This window comes from Eretmochelys imbricata, chromosome 11 (assembly GCF_965152235.1).
Source record: "Eretmochelys imbricata isolate rEreImb1 chromosome 11, rEreImb1.hap1, whole genome shotgun sequence".
Lineage (NCBI taxonomy): Eukaryota > Metazoa > Chordata > Testudines > Cheloniidae > Eretmochelys > Eretmochelys imbricata.
Genome location: NC_135582.1, coordinates 71,617,457 through 71,638,069, shown reverse-complemented (window position 1 = coordinate 71,638,069; position 20,613 = coordinate 71,617,457). Strand labels below are relative to the sequence as shown.

Sequence of the window (20,613 nt, the reverse complement as noted above, 5' to 3'; positions counted from 1 at the left end):
CAGAGATGAGACTCGTGATGTATTGAGAACTGTGTTAAAATTGACAGATTTCAGAGTAACAGCCGTGTTAGTCTGTATTCGCAAAAAGAAAAGGAGTACTTGTGGCACCTTAGAGACTAACCAATTTATCTGAGCATAAGCTTTTGTGAGCTGCATCCGATGAGGTGAGCTGTAGCTCAGGAAAGCTGATGCTCAAATAAATTGGTCAGTCTCTAAGGTGCCACAAGTCCTCCTTTTCTTCTTCCAGCACGAGCCTTTTATGTTTTTATCTAACCTTTCTTTTCCTCGGCCGTGAACGTAACAGGCTTCAGGGTGGGAGTGAGGGGTACAGGGCAGCAGACACTGATTTAGCACCACCTCTCTCTCATCTCCTCCTCCTCCCCGCCCTGCAACCCCCTGGCTCCACCCTCCTCCCCTTCCCTTCCCTTCCCTTCCCCCTCCCGCCCCCGGATCCTCCCCCTTCCCTGCCCCAGCCCGCCCCCTGTTTTTCCCTCCTCCCCCTTCCCGCCCCCTGATGCTCCCTGCTCCTCCTTCCCTTCCCCCTTCCGCCCCCTAACTCTCCCCCTTTCCCGCCCCCTGGTCCTCCATCTTCACCCCCGTTCTGTCCAGGCTGTGAAGGGCCAGGTGCCTCGCAGGGACTACCACTCCCAGGAAGCAGCGCGCAGGGACGGGGGAGGGGGCGGGGCAGCAGGCGAGCGCGGTGACGTCATGGGACGGGGCGTGGCCTGCGTGAGCGTGCCGCGGAGAAGGACGCGGTAGCTCTAGCGGGGCGGCCGAGCAAGGCTCTGTGGCGTGTGGGGTGCCCGGCCCCTCCCCCGCCCCCCTCGGCTGCTTGCGGCACCGGGCACCACAGCGAGGCCGGGGCCGGGCAGCCGTTGGGGGCCAGGAGCCGCCGGTATCCGCCCCGCTTCCCCGTGGGGCTGGGGCCCCCGCGGGCCGCCGCGATGAAGTGACAGCGGGCGGGCTGTGCAGTGCGGCTGCCGGGCGGCCCCCTGTGCCCGCGGGGAGCGGGTGGCGCTGCCGGCGCGGACCCGAGCCGAGCGGCCGCGCCATGAGCTACCAGCAGCAGCTGGCCAACTCGGCAGCCATCCGCGCCGAGATCCAGCGCTTCGAGTCCGTGCACCCCAACATCTACTCGGTCTACGAGCTGCTGGAGCGGGTGGAGGAGCCGGCGCTGCAGGGCCAGCTCCGCGAGCATGTCATCGCCATCGAGGGTAAGGGTTGCGGGCCGGGGGCTGGGCTGTCGGGGGCGCTGGGCCGGTGGGGGTGGACGCTGCCATGGGGGAGGGGATGGGACTGCGCCAGGGCCTTGCTGCAGTGCCCGCGGGGCTGGATGCTGCTGTGCAGTCTGTTGGCTGTGCCCGTCTGGGGGCTGCCCTGCTTGGGGGACCTGCACCGGCCTCCCTACCTGCAGAGCCCTTGCTGGTGGGTGCTGCCCTGCAGCCTGCCCGAGGGGTGGCTGTGTTGGTGCGTGGGCCGCTTTGAGGCGCAAGAGCGGGGTGGCTGGATCCGTCCTATGCAGTGGATGCCGATGCCCAGGGCTGGGTTCTTCTTTATCGCCCTCTTCTCCGCATGGGATAGCGCGTTAGTTTCTGTGCAGAGGAGCAGCGTAGATCTCCCACCTAGCTAAAGCTGGATTGGGCTGAGGCTTGGGACGGGGGAGCAGAGCACTGTGGAGTCAAGTTTCGAGGTGCTTGCAGATCGCTGCCAGGATAGGGAGAATAGCGATCTTGTTAGGGCTGTGTTGAGGCTAAGGGATGAGTCTTTCCTGCATTCGGAGGGATTTGGTGCAAGGGGAATTCTCTGGCTTTCTGTTTGTGTTGTAAACCCTTATGCTATAAATTCCGATTTAGATATATTAAAGGGCAAGCAAGTTCTACAGCTGGTTTATAAGACAACAGTATATACAGTATAAGAACGTAGGTGTGGAGTCTGCAAAGTAGAGAGAACCAGTTTTACTTCATAGATGTGAATATGCATCTACCTATAGGACAGTTCTGAGTAGGCTATTGAACTGTCTTGGAGGTGCATGATTACAAATCCATTGCTTCTGAAAACTCAGGTAAGATAAGCTTTTTCTGTTAGATGTGTTGATGCAGCAGTATGGGAATGCATTGGAGGAAAAACTGTATATGATATAGGGAAGCTATCGAGGTCAAAAGTTGATGACCTGGACCAAATTTAGGGCAGTAATTACAAACTTTCACAATAGCTTTCAGTATGCCTTTTACTGTAGGGGACCTACTGAGTTATGACCTGGTGGTCCTACCATTAATCTGAAGCAGAAATCAAGTTAGCAGAAGAATAATTGGAATTGACATCTAGCTAAAACCATTCAGCTTGGGTTTCTGTCTTGTCTTTTTAAAAGCATTTGTAATGAAAACCTTATAGGAATAGATGCTGTTGAGGCACAGTCATTTGAAAGACTTAATTACCCATCTTGAGTGTTATGAAATACAATTTGCGTGGAGACACACATATAATGTTACATAGCGAGTTAGTATTTGAATAACATAATAGATCTGAATAGCAAAACATAATGACAACAATGACCAATTTGATAAAAGACATAATTTAATCTAGTGATGCATGGGGGTGGGGGGAAGGGTTCAAACAAATGCATCATACTGCTGTGTTTGCTTTGTGGTGCTTGTAACTTACCTGAAATCATGGCAAATGGTTGTCATTCTGCTTGCTCCTGTTTCTGATTCCTCTACTTTACTTTTCATTGAAGGTAATGGAAACTTATTAATGTGCACTGTTGGGAGAATGTAACACAAGCAACCACTTTTTTCTCAGTACTGTCATTTTTTCTCCCTCAGGGAGAGAAAATGCCCTGCTTTAGAATGTTTTCACTGGTAGGTAACATTAATTATGAAGGGTATGCATTATCTTCTGTAGATGAGATGCCCCAAATGTCCTACTACAAACAAGTGCATATTCATCCCTCTAACAAGATTTTGGATTAGAAGAGGCTCTCTATAATGCATCAAATTTCCACTAATCTGTTGATCCATCTAAAGGGAATGTGAAATCAAACTGTGTGTATATCTATCTACATAGCATATAATTTATGTATGTATTCTCATTTATCCCATATTATCTATATCTGGCTCACTTCATATGAAAATCATTGAGTTTTTTAATAAAACTAAGATGATGCATGGCAGTGCTGATATACTTCAAAAGCTGGGTCTAGGAGTTGATGAGTAAAAATTTCTTAAAGCATTTTGTAGCTGTGTTACTTGCATTGGACAGTGAGTCAGGAAACCAGTAAAACTGAATCATGAGAAACATGAATGAAAAAAGAGATCTTTTAAAATCATACTACCTTATGTTCTCAGGGCTTTCCTGGTAACTGAGACTCTTGTGTGGCATTCATTCTATTTAATCAACCATTGGATTGTAACATTCAAGTCAACAAGCTCACTCTTCATTCATGTTCAATTTGCTTTAAAAGATATAGACATCTTCAGGGATAATTTATCAGATCCACAGTAATTTCCTACAGTGTATAAGATTGCTATACTCTCTTAGCTCAGCTTCTTTTGGTAATGTAAGAAACAAGTATCTGTACTTCTGACTGAACTTCATTGAACTTAGTGATATTTATGAAATATTGGTATATTCTCCAAGGAACCTTCCCCAGGGAAGTTGTCTTTCAAATTTGTTTGCAAGTTTGACATATTTGAGTAACAAAATGTGTGAATACATTGTATAACTTGCTGTGGTTTGTACAACTCCATAGTTATTAGTAGTCATGTGAAATGTTGGGGTGTAGTTGCAGGAAAACTGATATGTATGGCATGACAAATTTTGGTTAAAATGGAGTATAACTTTGACACTTATACCTTAGCAGGTACAACAAATCTGGTGGTAGAGAGAAATATGCCTGATACCTCTGCAAATGCTATACCTGCTACTGCTGGATTTCTGATAAAGTCAGATTAGAATGGATTTGGAATTTGAAATCTGATAACTGAGTGAGGCTTATTTTAATGAATTAAAAAATACAACATCATTCTGAGAACTCCCTAAGTAAAAAAGCCATTTATCTAACAAATCGTTTAAAAATTGTAAGTACCATAGATCTTTAATTTCTAAAGCTATTGTGACATTATTATTTTAACTTTAATACCTTTTAAAAAAGATATAATGGGTTATGTCAGTGCAGCTGCTGGAACAAGAACTATTGAAATATCTTGAAACTCAGCCAGCTACAGCCGTTGACCCCATGATACTTATGATTTTTTTTGTTGTAATTTCTTTGCATTCATTTAGCCCTTGAGATGCACTTAGTCCTATAGAAGTAAGTGTATTTGGCAATCACTGAATGTGCTACCACACTGAACCTATATGATAGTATATTGCTTACCGTACATGATTCTCAAAGGTAGTGTTAAAGCATTACAAAAAATCTTGCTGATATTTGTGAACTTGTGCATATCGTTGCCTGAGTTATGACAATTCATAATGTCAGTTTTACTTTAGGTTCTTAGGGTTGCAGTATTTGTGTTCAAACACTGCTTGGAAATGTTTTGTTTAAAAACTGTTTAATTAAAACTTTTAGTTGTTTTTGTGTTTAATATATTTTGGCACAAGTCTGTGCCTTTGTCTTGAAGTTCAAACACCACCTAACTAACTGAAGTATAAAATGAGTTCTAATTTTCATTTGTTACACTTGAGATTTAATTGACTTACCGATATTCCTTAAATGTTACAAAACCCCAAGCAGTAACTGAAGAAAGTAATGTGTAGTATTCTTTGTGAAAAGTGTCTTAAAACAGGGCTGTTTTAAGAAATTTATCAAATATACCATGAGATGCCCAAAATATTTGGGATTTAATATCTGAATGTTACAGCAGGTATGTCGATGCCATTAAGTGAAAGATAAGTAATTAAATTGGATCAGTTTTCTTGTTCTACTCTCTCCTGCTTTTTTCAGCTCCACCTAGCATTTGATTATAAAAGCTTAACCACTGAATGGTATTTCTAGCATCAGTAATATTTTAGTAATTCTTGGCAGTATTATAGGACATCATTTAGTGATCTGTGGTCTGTAATTAAGCCAACATTACCTACTACACCAAACTTTGCTGTGGTACTTCTGTTTGCTACACACAACATAACTGACAGCTTAAGTTACTTGGTCTAGGTTTTGTGTCTTATAATACATAATTTCTAATTCTTCATCCAGAGGCACACTTCTTATCCTTAATACAGCTACCACAACCTTCAACACTGTTCCCTCAACTTATCCTTCTGCAAACACAACTTTACCAAATTTCTCCCTGCCAATGCTATATATAGCACAACTATTAGTTGTGGATATTTGTTGTAGTCTGTGTTGGGTGGAGCTAATTGGTAAAACACTGCTTCAGGTGCTGATCAGAATACATTCGCTTGTGTTGGGGAGAGGCAGGAACCCAGTGTGTGTGTGTGTTAAACACCAAAGGACTTGGGCTGAAGGATTAGCTTTAATTGACATCTGCAACGGATAAAAAAACTGGGTTTTTTCCATTCATTTGCTTCTTTAGGATGTATAGAAAGCCTAAAAGGTGGGGTTTGTGTGGTTTTTTTTTTTTTTTGGCAGGGGTAAGGTGAGGGTATTTTACTTGAAAATTTTGGATATGTTAATTGGATAGCCTTCAAATTTGGTGAAGGTCTTGCTATATGTCCCAGAATGTTCAGTGTGAATCTCTCTCCCTTTTAATTGGAAGGGAGGAATAGCTAAAAGATTCAAAGGTGTAATGCCTCCAGAATGATAGCTGGCTACTTAATTCAGTAACTAAATTCTAGCAATTGTATTAAAAATAATTTTCTTCTGCATTGGTCATTGTTTGCTTTCACATCATGTGACTAAAGAAGTAACATCAGTGTTTGAGAGTAGCTAAAACCTGAATTTCTAATTTAGGGGAGAAGGGCAGATGAGTTTTAATTTTTTTTTATGTATAAAATAGGTTCAATCCCAATTTTAGTTTTTCTTTTGCCAGGTCACCTTTAAACCTCACGTCCTACTACTTGTAGTGGCATCTGAAACCACCCTGGGCGGGGGCGGTGGGTTGGGAGGGGAAAGAATCTGGCTCTTAAAGCTGGCAAGCTCTGCTTCATGTTGCTTCTTTTAGCTCTGTTGTCCTTGATCTGAGAGTACAGTAATAGTCCCACCACAGGAATAGTTCTAATATATCAATACCAGGTATGATATGAGAATAATACAAAAAAATAGGGACTAAATGGTAGAGAAGGAAAAACAGAAGCATGTTGCTCATTTTTGGAGTTGGAATTGCATTAGTTTCTTTTGGTTACTAATTCAGAAACCACCATTATTGCATTAATAGCTGCAAGATACAAAATAAACACCTGCCTACTCATAAAAGAAACTTTACTTGGTATACCATAATGAGGTAGTAGCGTGACCCAGATAGCATAGAGTTATTGCTGCTGTTTCTGTTCAACTTCTAATCTGTCATGTGTGCCCCTCATTCCCTATGAAAATGTGGTCATGGCTAAGTGATGATTAACACAACAGTGCATGAGCAATGTCTGTGCTTCCTTTTCACCTCTCCATCTAGTCAGTCCTAATGTACAATATTTTTAGGTTTTAGAAAACCTGACTTTGATGTGCTAATAAATTCAATTTGAATGGCATCTCATTTTTCAAGATCAGAGCTGGAGTATGTAGATGTAAGCTGCTGTACTTAATGTGTGCCTCCTCATAGGCCTTGAGGTAAGGCAGTTTATCAGGAGGTAACATGTTTCTGACAGATTCCTTTTAGGTAGGGGGTGACAGATGCTTACCTCTCTGTTAGGTTGTCGTGTATTGTCTGCCTCACAACAATGGTTGCTAAGCCTGATGCTAATCAAAAGATTGTAAAATCTACAGGAGAGAGAACCTACAGGAGAAAACAGCACAGTGAGGGTGGTTCTGTTCATGACTAAGATCAAAGGATTATTCTGATATCGGAGGCAAGCTGATATCTCATGAATGGAAGATCACAGCCAAGTCTGGCTGTAAAATGCTGGACTTTGAGTGACTATTGCTCTATAAAACATTAAAATGTCTGGTTAAGTCCAGGTTCTAGAATGCATGTTATGATTTTATTTTATTTGTAACCATTTGTTTCCAATATATCTATTTGCTATCACTTGAATCTCTATACTTGGTTAAATAAACTTGATTTCACTATAAACATAAGTGCTGTGTGTTAAAGTGAGTGGTCTGAGGTGTAATGGTAAGCTGGCGTGTATTGATCCTTTGGGAGCCGTAAATCTGAGTCTCCAGTGGAGTAGGGGCTGGATATTCCAGGGAGATTCTTGGAGGACTCTGGATTTGGAGTGTGCCTATTGCTAACCTGTAAAGAGACAGTGGGGCCTATGTAGGCCTAGAGGGGAGTGCTCATGTTGCCTGTGGCTGGTGGAGTTAAGAAGCTGAGCCGTGGCAGACATGGACAAGGCTTGCCCAAGGTAAGGACACGTGGCAGCAAGGTGTCTCATAGCCCTGGGTATCCCTGAGGCATCATGTTTGGCATAGATCTAAAACATCTCTTCGAGATATAGTGGCTGCTTATTGTTAGTCTAACCTAATCAGGTTATTTAGATTTTGGACTGGGAAGGAGGAGAGTTGAATATATTTTTAAATATTTGAATTGCTCATACTAATGTGAGATTTATTTTTGACTTGTTTTTAGACACCCGGAGCTTTAGATCAGTGGCTCTCAACCTTTCCAGACTACTCTACCCCTCTCAGGAGTCTGATTTGGCTTGCGTAACCCCAAGTTACACCTCACTTAAAAACTACTTGCTTACAAAATCAGACATAAAAATACAAAAGTGTCACAGCACACTATTACTGAAAAGTTGCTTGCTTTTTCATATTTACCCTATTGTAAAATAAATCAATCGGAATATAAATATTGTCCTTTCATTTCAGTGTATAGTATATAGAGCAGTGTAAACAAGTTGTCTGTATGAAATTTTAGTTTCTACTGACTTAGCTAGTGTTTTTTATGTATCCTGTTATAAAACTAGGTAAATCTCTAGATGAGTTGATATACTCATTGGAAGGCCTCCATGTACCCAAGGGTAAATATACCCCTGGTTGAGAATCACTGCTTTAGTGTAGTGGTTTTCAACCTGTGATCTGCAGACTAAGATTTCCAAAGAGGTCCACACCTCCATTTGAAATTTTTTAGGGGTCTTCAAATGAAAACAGGTTGAAAAACCACTGCTTTAGTGCAAGACATTGCTGTGATTCAGCAACGTCATTAGAAGGTGGTCTAATATTAGCTCTACCTCTGAGGTTTCTCTGGTGACAAGTATGATGAAATTTTTTTTTTGCCTGAGGTATTGAAACCTAGAAATCAAATGGCAGAGGTCATTGAATCAAAGTGCACGGAAGGGGAAGACTCTACCTATTTTCCAGGTATATGGAATAACTTGCCCAAATACTATGTGGCTCTTCAGTTTGGATATTGAATGTGCTACTAAAATTGCTTAATATATATGTGTGGTTGCAAATACAAGTTCTGGGCTGACTTCTTTAACTAGTGGAGAAACACCCATGTGCATGTAAGTGTACTTCATGTTTAAGAATCATATTTAAATGAAGTGTATTTTGGCTGCAGTGCTGCTCATTCTCCACACTCTATTTTTGGGCTGGATTGCTGTCATTACTTGAGCTGCTGCTGCTGCTCATTCTCTTAGCATACTGAATAATTTAAACACTTTTGTAGCCATGGAACTTTGTACTGAAATACTGTCAAATCTTGAGCTGGGGCTGGGTTGTTATTTAAATAAGGCATCTAAAGATCATCTGCTGTGTATGTTTATGAAGTGCTGATAAACTATGGCACTACGTGAATAAGTGTTAAAGGAAATAGTGCAGGTGAGTGCCAGTTGATGTGGTGTAGTGCAGTGCAAAGGGTCTATCCTCATGAGATGGTCATGGACATTACACTTGTTTATCTTTGAAACAATGAGCGTGCTATGCAGATCAACCCAAACAAGTGACAGTAAAATCTTGATACCACATTACCCAATAATATCATCTCATGTTTTTGAGACACACCTACAGATTTTTCTGAGGGTAAAAAAAATTCAGGGCAATTTTTCATTTGCATGCACATCCATGTGCCTTAGTTACTATAACTCAAGTTGTGCAGTGCTCTGAGCTGGTAACCCCCCCTGAAATTTAATAAATACAAACCAAACAAGTTTTCTAAGACTTAGTGTAAGGATTCTGAAGTCTGACAGCTTGGGGCTGTCGCAGGTCTGGACATGTATATCTATTTGGAAAGCTGGCAATCTCCTCCCCTTTCTAAAAGCAAAGCACCTGTTTCTAGCTGCAAGATAATGAATTTTAAAGATCCTTCCAGTGACAAAAAAGCTGTCCCTACCTCAGAGCTAAGTCTTGTCATGGTGGGTGTAGTTTTTTGGGCAGTGCTGAGGGAGCCCTGATTTTGGCAAGACAATAAACTTTTTTGTGAAGGGGAGGTTGGGGTCTAAATGAACTTCAAATCTTAGAGTAAGTCATGGGGAGGTGGGTTAGTAAGAGGGGGTTAAAGTGAAGCAGTCAAAGGTGCAGGATAAGTCTTAACACATGAATTTCTTTCACAGATCTGATTTGTATGTACTTTCTGTGTGTGTACGTGAAAAGACACCATGCGATTAATGGTGATTCTAAATAGGGATAGTGGTCTAAATGTATGCCTCTGTATACTATCAGGTGGTTAGAGCAAAACTGCATTAAAGCCGTTTTTATATTTCCACTATGGGGGGACAGATTTGTGATCTCGAATCCAACAGACTTTTAAGTTTGACAAAACAGAAACACTTCCCTGTTGTGGGTGGTATGATAGTGTTGGTTCCTGATTGCACATTTGTTCGGCCCTCTCTATGCACAGTTAGTTCTACTAGCTTCAGTAGCATATACATAATTCATAATGGCTTGTATCAAAAAAGAAAAGGCATTCCTGCCAAATTAAGACTACAATAGGTTTAAAAATCATGAAAATATTAATTACATAGTCTCAATTGCTTGGTTTCATTCTTATCTAGTGGATGATACATTCTGCTAATAGTTGTAGTAATATGTTCTTAATTGATTGGGATATGTCTCTCTAACGGTAGAATTTTGTTTGCTTTTCTTCGGCTAATAAAAAATGACTGTAGAAATTTGTAGCTTCCTTTCTTCCAGCTTCTAAGAGGACACTAAATTGATGCCATTGTGATAATATCAAAAGCTTAGTGAAGGAGTGGGTATAGCTGATTAAAAACACAATGCTGTGGTAATACTCTGTTCTCAAGCCAGAGATGGACATTTTACTAGTAACAGCTGAGAATGACCTCTCTTTTCTTAAAGCAAAGAAATAAAATAAGAGATGCTCTTGCGATGAATTATTCTGATATCTTCAGTCAATTGTGTTATGAGGGTTTAGTAGATTTTCCAGGCAGCGTGCAGACTTCCCATGCCTTTTTGTTTGGGAGTATTAGTGTACATCTGTACGGAATGATAACACAGCATAAATTAGAAGTTCACGCTGCAATGTGTATAAAACCATTGCTTTTAATTTCTGTTTAAATTAGTAAGTCTTATGCACTCTGTAAGCAGTGTACATGCCATAAAGAAAATCAGGCTCAAGCTTTAAAATCAGATTTTGACAGATCTTATGCACTGAAAGTGAAAACACATACTGTAACATACAGCTCTGTTGTCCTAATACATCGAGATCAAAGCTATCTCTACACTGCCTCATAGCTGAGACTGGGGGCGTGAATAGTCGTGTACACCAAAGCAGTGTGCACCTTTTGAAGAGGACTGCAGTAATGAGAACTAGGAACCTTTTAGTTCACACTCACAGCATCCACATAGTGGCGGGGGTTACAGTTCAGCACTTTTGTGGGCTCTGCTATTCACACCTCTGTAGTTTAAACTGTGGGGCAATGTCCATGAGCTCCAAGACCATGCAAAGCTGACTATTAATTTTGGGTGCTCAATCTGAGCCACCCTAAAAGGCTTGACTTTTTCTTTCCAGGTAGTGGGTGCTTTTCCCGTTAAATAGTGGTAAATTGTGGTGTCCCCCAGGAATCTGTACTGGGCCCAGTCCTATTCAACATATTCATAAATGATCTGGAAAAAGGGGTCAACAGTGAGGTGGCAAAATTTGCAGATGTTACAAAACTACTCAAGATAGTTAAGTCCCAGGCAGACTATGAAGAGCTACAAAAAGATCTCTCAAAACTGCGTGACTGGGCAACAAAATGGCAGACGAAATTCAATGTTGATAAATGCAAAGTAATGCACACTGGAAAACAATTCCAACTATACATATAAAATGATAGGGTCTAAATTAGCTGTTACCACTCTTGAAAGATCTTGGAGTCATTGTGGCTAGTTCTCTGAAAACATCCACTCAATGTGCAGCGGCAGTCAAAAAAGCAAACAGAATATTGGGAATCATTAAGAAAGGGATAGATAATAAGACAGAATCATATTGCCTCTATATAAATCCCTGGTACGCCCACATCTTTAATACTACATGCAGATGTGATTGCCCCATCTCAAAAAAGATAGATTGGACTTGGAAAAGGTTCAGAAAAGGGCAACAAAAATTATTAGGGGTATGGAATGGCTGCCGTATGAGGAGAGATTAATAAGACTGAGACTTTTCAGCTTGGAAAAGAGATGACTGGGGAGGGTGTGTGTGTGTGTGTGGGTGATATGATAGAGGTCTATAAAATCATGACTGGCATGGAGAAAGTAAATAAGGAAGTGTTTACTCCTTCTCACAACACACAAACTGGGGGCCGCCAAATGAAGTTAATAGGCAGCAGGTTTAAAACAAACAAAAGGAAATATTTTTTCACACAATGCACAGTCATCCCGTGGAACTCCCTGCCAGAGGATGTTGTGAAGGCCAAGACTATATAACAGGGTTCAAAAAAGAACTAGATAAATTTATGGATGGTAGGTCCATCAATGGCTATTAGCCAGGATGGGCAGGGATGGTGTCCCTGGCCTCTGTTTGCTGGAAGCTGGGAATAGGCAGCATGGGATGGATCACTTGATAATTACCTGTTCTGTTCATTCCCTCTGGGGCACCTGGCATTGGCCACTGTTGGAAGACAGGATACTGGGCTAGATGGACCTTTGGTCTGACTCAGTATGGCTGCTCTTATGTTCTTAAAATCAGGCACCTTTTGTTGAGCACTCAGAATCACTCTTCGCTTCCAAAATCACTGTCTCGGTGGTTATTTTTATCTAAATCCTTTACTACGTAAACAAAATGATTAAAAACTGTTCTCATGTCCACTTTTCCTTTTTTAATAAAGGATTTGAGTCTTTTCACCACTTGGAAATGGTCATAATACTTAAATTAAGGCTATTTAATATTTGAAAATCCTTTGTAATTTGTCTTTGACATCCTTGTAAAATGGGTATTACCTACAGTTTCTGAATGACGAAACATTGCCACTAGAGTTCCCTGAGGTTATAGCCACAAGTAAGAGTTCCTGGTCCCTTGCTCAGATGTCATCTCTCTCTCAATTGACCTGTCCTTGTTATCTAACATTGTGCATGATGTGAAGTCCCTTAGGCAGAATTCTTAGTGGATAAGAGTCTAAACTCATGATACTGAAATTACTACCAAGGGGTCACTGGTTCTTGACAGCAGTTGGACTGAGTTAGAAGAAACCATGATGAAACAATCTAAAAACAATATTTTCAGTGTTTGAATTCTTGGTACCTTAAACATTTTTACGCTTGGGTATCTGTTGGTCAGTGTATTTCACCTCAGTAGAGATGCTTAAGGCTCTTTTCCTGTTCCTCCTTTGAATTAAGACTCACTGCTGGAGTGCTGCAGCACTGCACTCTGATGTCTGATCTCCCTCTCAGTTTACTTGGCCTTAATCTGAGAGCTACTCTAGGATCACTGCTTTTCACAACAGAGCTTGAGAATATGAATGAATGGCTCCATGTCTAGTTGGCAGCCGGTATCAAGTGGAGTGCCCCAAGGGTCGGTCCTGGGGCCGGTTTTGTTCAATATCTTCATAAATGATCTGGAGGATGGTGTGGATTGCACCCTCGGCAAGTTTGCAGATGACACTAAACTGGGAGGAGAGGTAGATATGCTGGAGGGTAGGGATAGGATACAGAGGGCCCTAGACAAATGAGAGGATTGGGCCAAAAGAAATCTGATGAGGTTCAACAAGGACAAATGCAGAGTCCTGCACTTAGGAGGGAAGAATCCCATGCACCGCTACAGACTAGGGACTGAATGGCTCGGCAGCAGTTCTGCAGAAAAGGACCTCGGGCTTACAGTGGACGAGAAGCTGGATATGAGTCAATAGTGTGCCGTTGTTGCCAAGAAGGCCAATGGCATTTTGGGATGTATAAGTAGGGGCATTGCCAGCAGATCGAGGGACGTGATCATTCCCCTCTATTTGACATTGGTGAGGCCTCATCTGGAGTACTGTGTCCAGTTTTGGGCTCCACACTACAAGAATGATGTGGAAAAATTGGAGAGTCCAGCAGAGGGCAACAAAAATGATTAGGGCACTGGAACATGTGACTTATGAGGAGAGGCTGAGGGAACTGGGCTTGTTTAGTCTGCAGAAGAGAAGAATGAGGGGGGATTTGATAGCTGCTTTCAACTACCTGAAAGATGGTTCCAAAGAGGATGGCTCTAGACTGTTCTCAGTGGTAGCGGATGACAGAACAAGGAGTAATGGTCTCAAGTTGCAGTGGGGGAGGTTTAGGTTGGATATTAGGAAACGTTTTCACTAGGAGGGTGGTGAAACCCTGGAATGCGTTACCTAGGGAGGTGGTGGATTCTCCTTCCTTAGCGGTTTTTAAGGTCAGGCTTGACAAAGCCCTGGCTGGGATGATTTAGTTGGGGATTGGTCCTGCTTTGAGCAGGGGGTTGGACTAGATGACCTCCTGAGGTCCTTTCCAACCCTGATATTCTATGATATTCTATGAATGATTTCAGAGTAGCAGCCGTGTTAGTCTGTATTCGCAAAAAGAAGAGTACTTGTGGCACCTTAGACTAACAAATTTATTTGAGCATAAGCTTTCGTGAGCTACAGCTCACTTCATTGGATGCATTCAGTGAAAAATACAGGTGAATGTTTCACCTCTCAAACTGCTAGGGACGAACTATGCGTTCTCAGTAATTGAAACCTGTGAAAATTCTTCTAAAAGCAGCCTGAAGATGCTGGATACTAAATCTGCCTTCCTGCTGACTCTGTCAAATGGTGTTGGTGTCCTTTAATGGAGAGGAGCTGTTTCCACTCTGGTCTGTCTTCTGCTAGTGAATTTGTTTTTTTTAAAAAAAATACCTTCAGGGAGAGAAGACATCCTAGAACTAACCTTATATCATCTAGGTATTTCCTTCACATTGTAGTTTATTTTATGGAAACAAGGCTTAGAAAAGAATAGTGCATGAAGAAACCATACCACTGTTCCTCTTCATGCTCCATACAGCTCAAGAATGACATTTTCCTCTCATCAGTTCTAGTTATCAGTGTTATCTAGGACAAAACATTGTTTTCTTAATTTGATATATTGCCTTTCCTTTGGCGTTAAACGAATCTCCATATAGGTTATATGGAGAAAGTATTTACATCCGTTTAACTTTATCATCAGCAATAGCTCATCCAGGTTTTCAACAGTACGTTTAATCATGATACCTCATTCATCCTGACCTTCATAGACACGAGTTTAACAAAGTATGAACCTTCTAGATGTGTGAAACCTGGAAGCTACTTCAATTCCTAGTTAAAATGTCAAACCTCTGTAGATGTGAGTGACTCACTCACCTGATGTGAGCCTCAACCTCAGCCTGCTCCAAATATCAGACCTTCTCCAAATTTTTATAAATAGCTTACATTAGGGATAGTTTCACTTACCTAAAGATCCGGTTCTCTGTCCTTAGTTCTTAAGCTCAGGTTATGTCTCCACCAGTGCTTCCCAAACTTGTTCTACCACTTGGGCAGGGAAAGCCCCGGCCGGGCCTGTTTATTTACCTGCTGTGTCCGCAGGTTTGGCCGATCGCGGCTCCCAGCCAATGGGAGCTGCTGGAAGTGGCGACCAGTACGTCCCTTGGCCCATGCTACTTCCAGCAGCTCCCATTGGCCTGGAGCAGCGAACTGCGGCCACTGGGAGCTGCGATTGGCCGAACCTGCGGATGCAGCAGCTAAACAAACCGTCCCGGCCGGGGCTTTCCCTGCCCAAGTGGGGGAACAAGTTTGGGAACCACTGGTCTACACTATTAAAAATAAAATCCCCATGGCAGCAAATCTCAGAGGCTGGGACGTAGTTGGGGATTGGCCCTGCTCTGGGCAGGGGATTGGACTAGATGACCTCCAGAGGTTCCTTCCAACTCTGATATTCTATGAACTGACTTGGACTTGTGCTACAGGGCTAAAAATAGTAGTGTAGATGTTCCCACCCAGGCTGGAACCCGGGCTCTGAAATCTGGCGAGAGGGAGGGTCTCAAAGCCTGGGATCCAGCCTGAGTGGGAACAACATAGATGGAATCTTTGAGACTCTCCGCTGCTATGTTTGCAATGTAGATGTACCCTCAGATTTCTGGCACTGAACTTCTTTACCTCCATGTTTGTTTGCTTATAGCTGCTGGACAAGATTCCTACGAAAACTGTGCAACTTCAAGCTGCTGGTGCAAGTCCTCACCACAACCTTCTTAATCATCAGCGAATGACTCGCTAGTTCTTGATTGGCTGTGAATTGATGTAAACATATTGGGAGTCTTCCATCTGTCCTTGAAAAGATGGAATTCTGGTTAACCAAAAAAAGAGGATCTATTTTTTTACCTTTTGAGCTCAAATACTAGAATGTGAAATTGATTTAAAATTATTCTACAAAAGACCAGAGTGGATAGTCTATTAACGTCAGTTGTATTCCAGGAGATATTAAAATGTTTGAGGGCCTCCAATATTTGAAGTTTGTAACAGATGAAATCAATGTAAAATAAAATGAAATGAAAATAATCCAGTAGGCTGACTCCTGGAAGTATTAAGGTGTATTTTGCAGGGTATTCTTACTCTTGGGCTCAGAAGCCTACAGCTCTGTCCAATGAGACTTGCAGTGCAATCATTTAAATGGCAGTTACTTTAACAAGCACTTCAAGAACTTTTCTGCTTGGCTAATGCAGCTTTGAGCTTTCCTGCCTCCCTGGGTTGCAAACAAGCAAGAGATTAAATTCACCAAAAAAACTTGAATTTTTTTTTTCATTTTTCTTGAAATAACTTCTTGCCTTGCCTTTTTCATTCACTAAGAACTACTTCTTGCTACTTCCCACGAGTAATGGCCAGACCACTGGATAATCATATAGGAAAGTAATAGTTGACTTGTCTTTTATTTCTTAAAATAGATGACCTCCACTGTTCCAGACGGAACCTTATTATATTTTTAAAAAAATTGTATGATCTCTGCAAGTTAATAGAATTCTAGTTTTATCATCTATAATACTAATATTGGCATCCTTCACCTACTAATTAAAAAAAACTGCTGCTTTTGGTTGCTACCTTTGTCCGGGTAGTGCCGCAGCAGTTCAACAGAATGAACCTAAGTGCCTTATGGGAGAATGAGCAGAGCCTAGTAGATGAGTTATAGCTAAAGCAGCGTTCGTCTTCCATTTTGATGATGAAGTTGCTTCCTGTAATTTTTTTTAATATAGCGCCAAAACAATTCCAGCATGGTTGAACCAGTGACTTCAGTAAATTGAATAAGGTATGCACTTAATATGATGGAATGTGTAGTTATTAAATATCTTCTAGCATATTGTAAGTGGATTGTGAGGGACAAGGTTGAAGATAGAATACTTCAACTAGCCAGACAAATGTGATTCCAACTGCTCTGCCTTGGATGGCACAGTTAAAAATTAAACATTTGTGAACCAGTCCATTTTTTTACATCATAATTACATAGCTCAGAATCCTGCTGTCTGACTGGATTTTTCCTTCATTCAGCCCACTTTACAAGTAAATGTTTTCCATGAGTACTTTATCTTCAGATGCACATGTATGTCTGCTGATAGATCCTACAAGATGAGTTGTAACAGTGCAATATTGTAATTCCACAATTAGACCAGAATTTTACAAATTAGCTTTATCGCCATCTCTGTGAACTTTTGTATTAATTAAATGCTAAGCACTATAATGGGATGGGTCTATTTAACTTGATCTCATAGAAAAACTAAGAAAAAAATTGCGCACTATGGAGATGGTAAGCTTACACTGAATCTTAACTGTGAAAGACCAGATGTAAAATATTGTACCTGCAAGATGTTACTATAAAAAGGATTTTTTTTAACCAGTTGTAGATTTTGAGCATTTTTGCTATCTTAAGCATCAAAAACTAAGTATTATGTACAGTTGGATCACAATGGTAAATTACCCATTGATGAAATAAATAAATATGAACAGTTTTTTTAAAAAGCAGCTAAATGTCTGGTGGCCTTAATTAAATCTGTAAGTTTTCTGCATTCCTTCAGTTTATATACACTTTTTCAAATGCCTTAGCTTAATCTAAGTAGATTTCTTTTGATATCGACATGGCATTCTTGGATTTAAAGCTTCTAGTTTGGAATTTAGATGAAAATCTTAAGTGTTTAACTCCAAAATATAAGGAAAAATATTGATGTACGTAGATGAAATGAAGTGAAATTTGTAGGAAGAGTAATTTTGATCTTAATTGGTGTTTCCATTAGCAGAGAAAAGAGGCAGTCATATTCAGTGGGATTCTAGTGTTCGAAAAACACTGTTTAAGATTTAGTATTTTTGTGAATTTGTCAGTGGAAGGAGGAATTCTCCATATTGCTGCCAATAACATTCCTTTGTTAGTATTGTATCTTTAGTGAGAAATCTCTCCAAAACTCTCTTGGTTGAGTTCAAGACACTCTTGAAGTGAATTGGAAACAGGAGCTTATGGCACTTACAAGCGGAGGATTAACCTATCAAACAGGATTAGCTATTTACTCTGAGTTTCTGCAAAAAAATACCATACAAATAGCTTACAAAATGCTCTTATCAAGGAGTATCAACATCACCCCCTCCCTGAGATGGCCCAGACTTAACTACTTCCTTCTCCTTTCCTTTCCGTTTTCCCATTGCTTAATTTCAGCAAGGCGCTTAACCAAATACCGGAAATAAACACCTAGGATCAATAGCAAGGTTTGTAATTTTAGCTTGTCTTTTTTATTAGCTTTCTTTGCTTTCATAGAAGGATAAGGAATATAATCCTAGCATGTTAACAAAGAATATTTTTGTTTGGTGTTGCTTGAGACCAAAATCTCGAGACCAATAAAAGGAGAAGAATGGCATTTCGACTGTACTTTAGTAAATGTGTTAAATAGTTGTTTGAGCTGTTTGAATTTCTCCTTCAACTTGCTCATTTTACAATTACAGATGAAGTTTTCTAACTGTCCTTAACTGATGCTGGGTTTTGTCCATATGTATCATCACCAGTAGGCTGATGGGCAGACAGTGCCTTGAGTTACATCTGTACATCCCTCTCAATTGCCTTTATGGTAATTCAGGTTTTAGAGAAGATAATTTGACTTACCCCAGCAGTGTAGACAAGGCCTAAGTCAACCTAAGTTATGCTACTCCCACTACATGAATAACATAGCTGGAGTCGAGATAACTTAGGTCGACTTACCGCAGTGTCTTCACTGTACTGCATGGACGGGAGATGCTCTCCCATTGACTTACCTTACTCTTCTTGTGGGCGTGGGGCTGGAGTACCAGAGTTGACCGGAGAGTACTCTGCCATCAATTTAGCGGGTCTTCACTAGATACGTTAAATCGACACCTGCTGCGTTGATTGCAACAGCGTTGATCTCCCTGGTAATGAAGACAAGCCCGTAATGTTCAGAGGAGAACCCAGTCTGACTTAATCTTTGTACTGTGTTTGTACTTGTGGGTTTAGTTTAACACAGCCTTTGGATTTTGTGTTTGGACACTTCTGTTTTATGAACAAGAACTGTAACGTTTAACTTTCCAACTACTTCTATTGGGTTGAACATCCATGGTAAAACTACAGAGCAGGATTCATTCAAAGTTGCAGGTTCATGCAGTGTACTGTTACGAGGTGCTGTCTGTTCTATTCTTGTGAGCCAGTAAGCAGCTGATATATAAATGCAGGACTTCTATTGTCGTTCTATCTCCCACGAGAATGAAGCTAGTAAAGCAAAGGGAGTGACATAGCATGTCAACCAAAAGAAAACAAGTCTAAATTTAGGTCTTACAGTAACCCTGTTAGAGCTCACAGGCAGAAACCCAAAGGAAACCTCAAGTGTGAAACTTCTTTTCTGGCTTTGCAGCCACTCTTTAACAATGCAAATTGAACTACCCACTAAAATCAGATAGGCACACTTAAATATAAGTAGTTGAATATATAAATATAAATAGTTAAAATACTTAGCTTTCCAAATGTTAGGGTTAGACCCTTTTGATAAATGTGAATCAAAAGCAAGGCTCTCTAAAAATGCAGTCTGAGGCAGCTTAGTCTTGCCTTATTTCCAGTGGGGTTGGAGGGGTTAGAGACCCCAATGAATCTCATAAGGCTCATGGGGGTGGCATGTGAACAGGTGTTGGGAGTAAACATCATTTGGGGAGCAGCTGACAGGCATACTGGGGGTAGCACTTAGGCTGCCATCCTTTGATTCCGACAGTGCTTTGCTCAACTTTTAATTGCTCTGACAAGAATTCCTTGATACTACTATCAAACAGCTTACAATTCATATAGTCTAGCACTGCTATACTCAGATGTCAGTGATACAGGACCCAAATTAGCGATTAGCATTACCCAAAAGATCCACAGTAGTGTGAATTCATTGTCCATTCATTAAAAGAAATCATAGTTAATTACGAGATTAAAATAGTCACGATTAATCGCACTGTTAAACAATAATAGAATACCAATTTAAATTTGACGTGGAAGCATGTCCTCTGGAATGGTAGTTGAAGCATGAAGGGGCATATGAACGTTCAGCATATCTGGCATGTAAATGCATTGCAGTGCCGGCTACAACAGTGCCATGCAAATGCCTGTTCTCACTTTCAGGTGACATTGTAAATAAGAAGCTGGCAGTATAATCTCCCTTAAATGTAAACAAATGTGTTTGTCTTCGCAATTGGCTTCACAAGAAGTAGAACTGAGTGGACTTCTAGGCTCTAAAGTTTTACATTGTTCTGTTGGAGCGCAGTTATGTAAAAAATTCCACATTTGTAAGCTTCACTTTCATGATAGAGATTGCACTACAGTACTTGTATGAGGTGAACGGAAAAATATTTCTTTTTACAGTGCAAATATTTGTGAGCACTGTACACTTTGTATTCTGTGTTGTAACTGAAATCAATATATTTGAAAAGTAGAACATCTAAAATATTTATAATATGTTTAAATTGGCATTCTGTTATTGTTTAACAGTGCAATTAAAACTGCAATTAATCACAACTATTTTTAAAATCTACTTAATTTGTTTTGCGTTAATCGCTTGTGTTAACTGTGATTGACAGCCTTAATATTTTATTCTCACACCAAAATGACTAACCAAGTATTTTATCAACTACAATCGGTTAATAACATAG

General features: G+C 40.8%; 1 protein-coding gene across 3 annotated transcripts in view; it reads left to right on the top strand.

Moving 5' to 3' along the window:
• Nucleotides 1-747: 747 nt before the first annotated feature.
• Nucleotides 748-20,613, top strand: part of AGAP1 (ArfGAP with GTPase domain, ankyrin repeat and PH domain 1) — a 696,795-nt gene continuing 676,929 nt past the window's right edge. For all 3 annotated transcript variants that reach the window (XM_077830624.1, XM_077830625.1, XM_077830627.1), the window contains exon 1: nt 748-1,214. In XM_077830624.1, the coding sequence (XP_077686750.1) occupies nt 1,052-1,214 (163 nt within the window). In that variant the 5' untranslated portion in view covers nt 748-1,051. The remainder of the gene's footprint in view (nt 1,215-20,613) is intronic.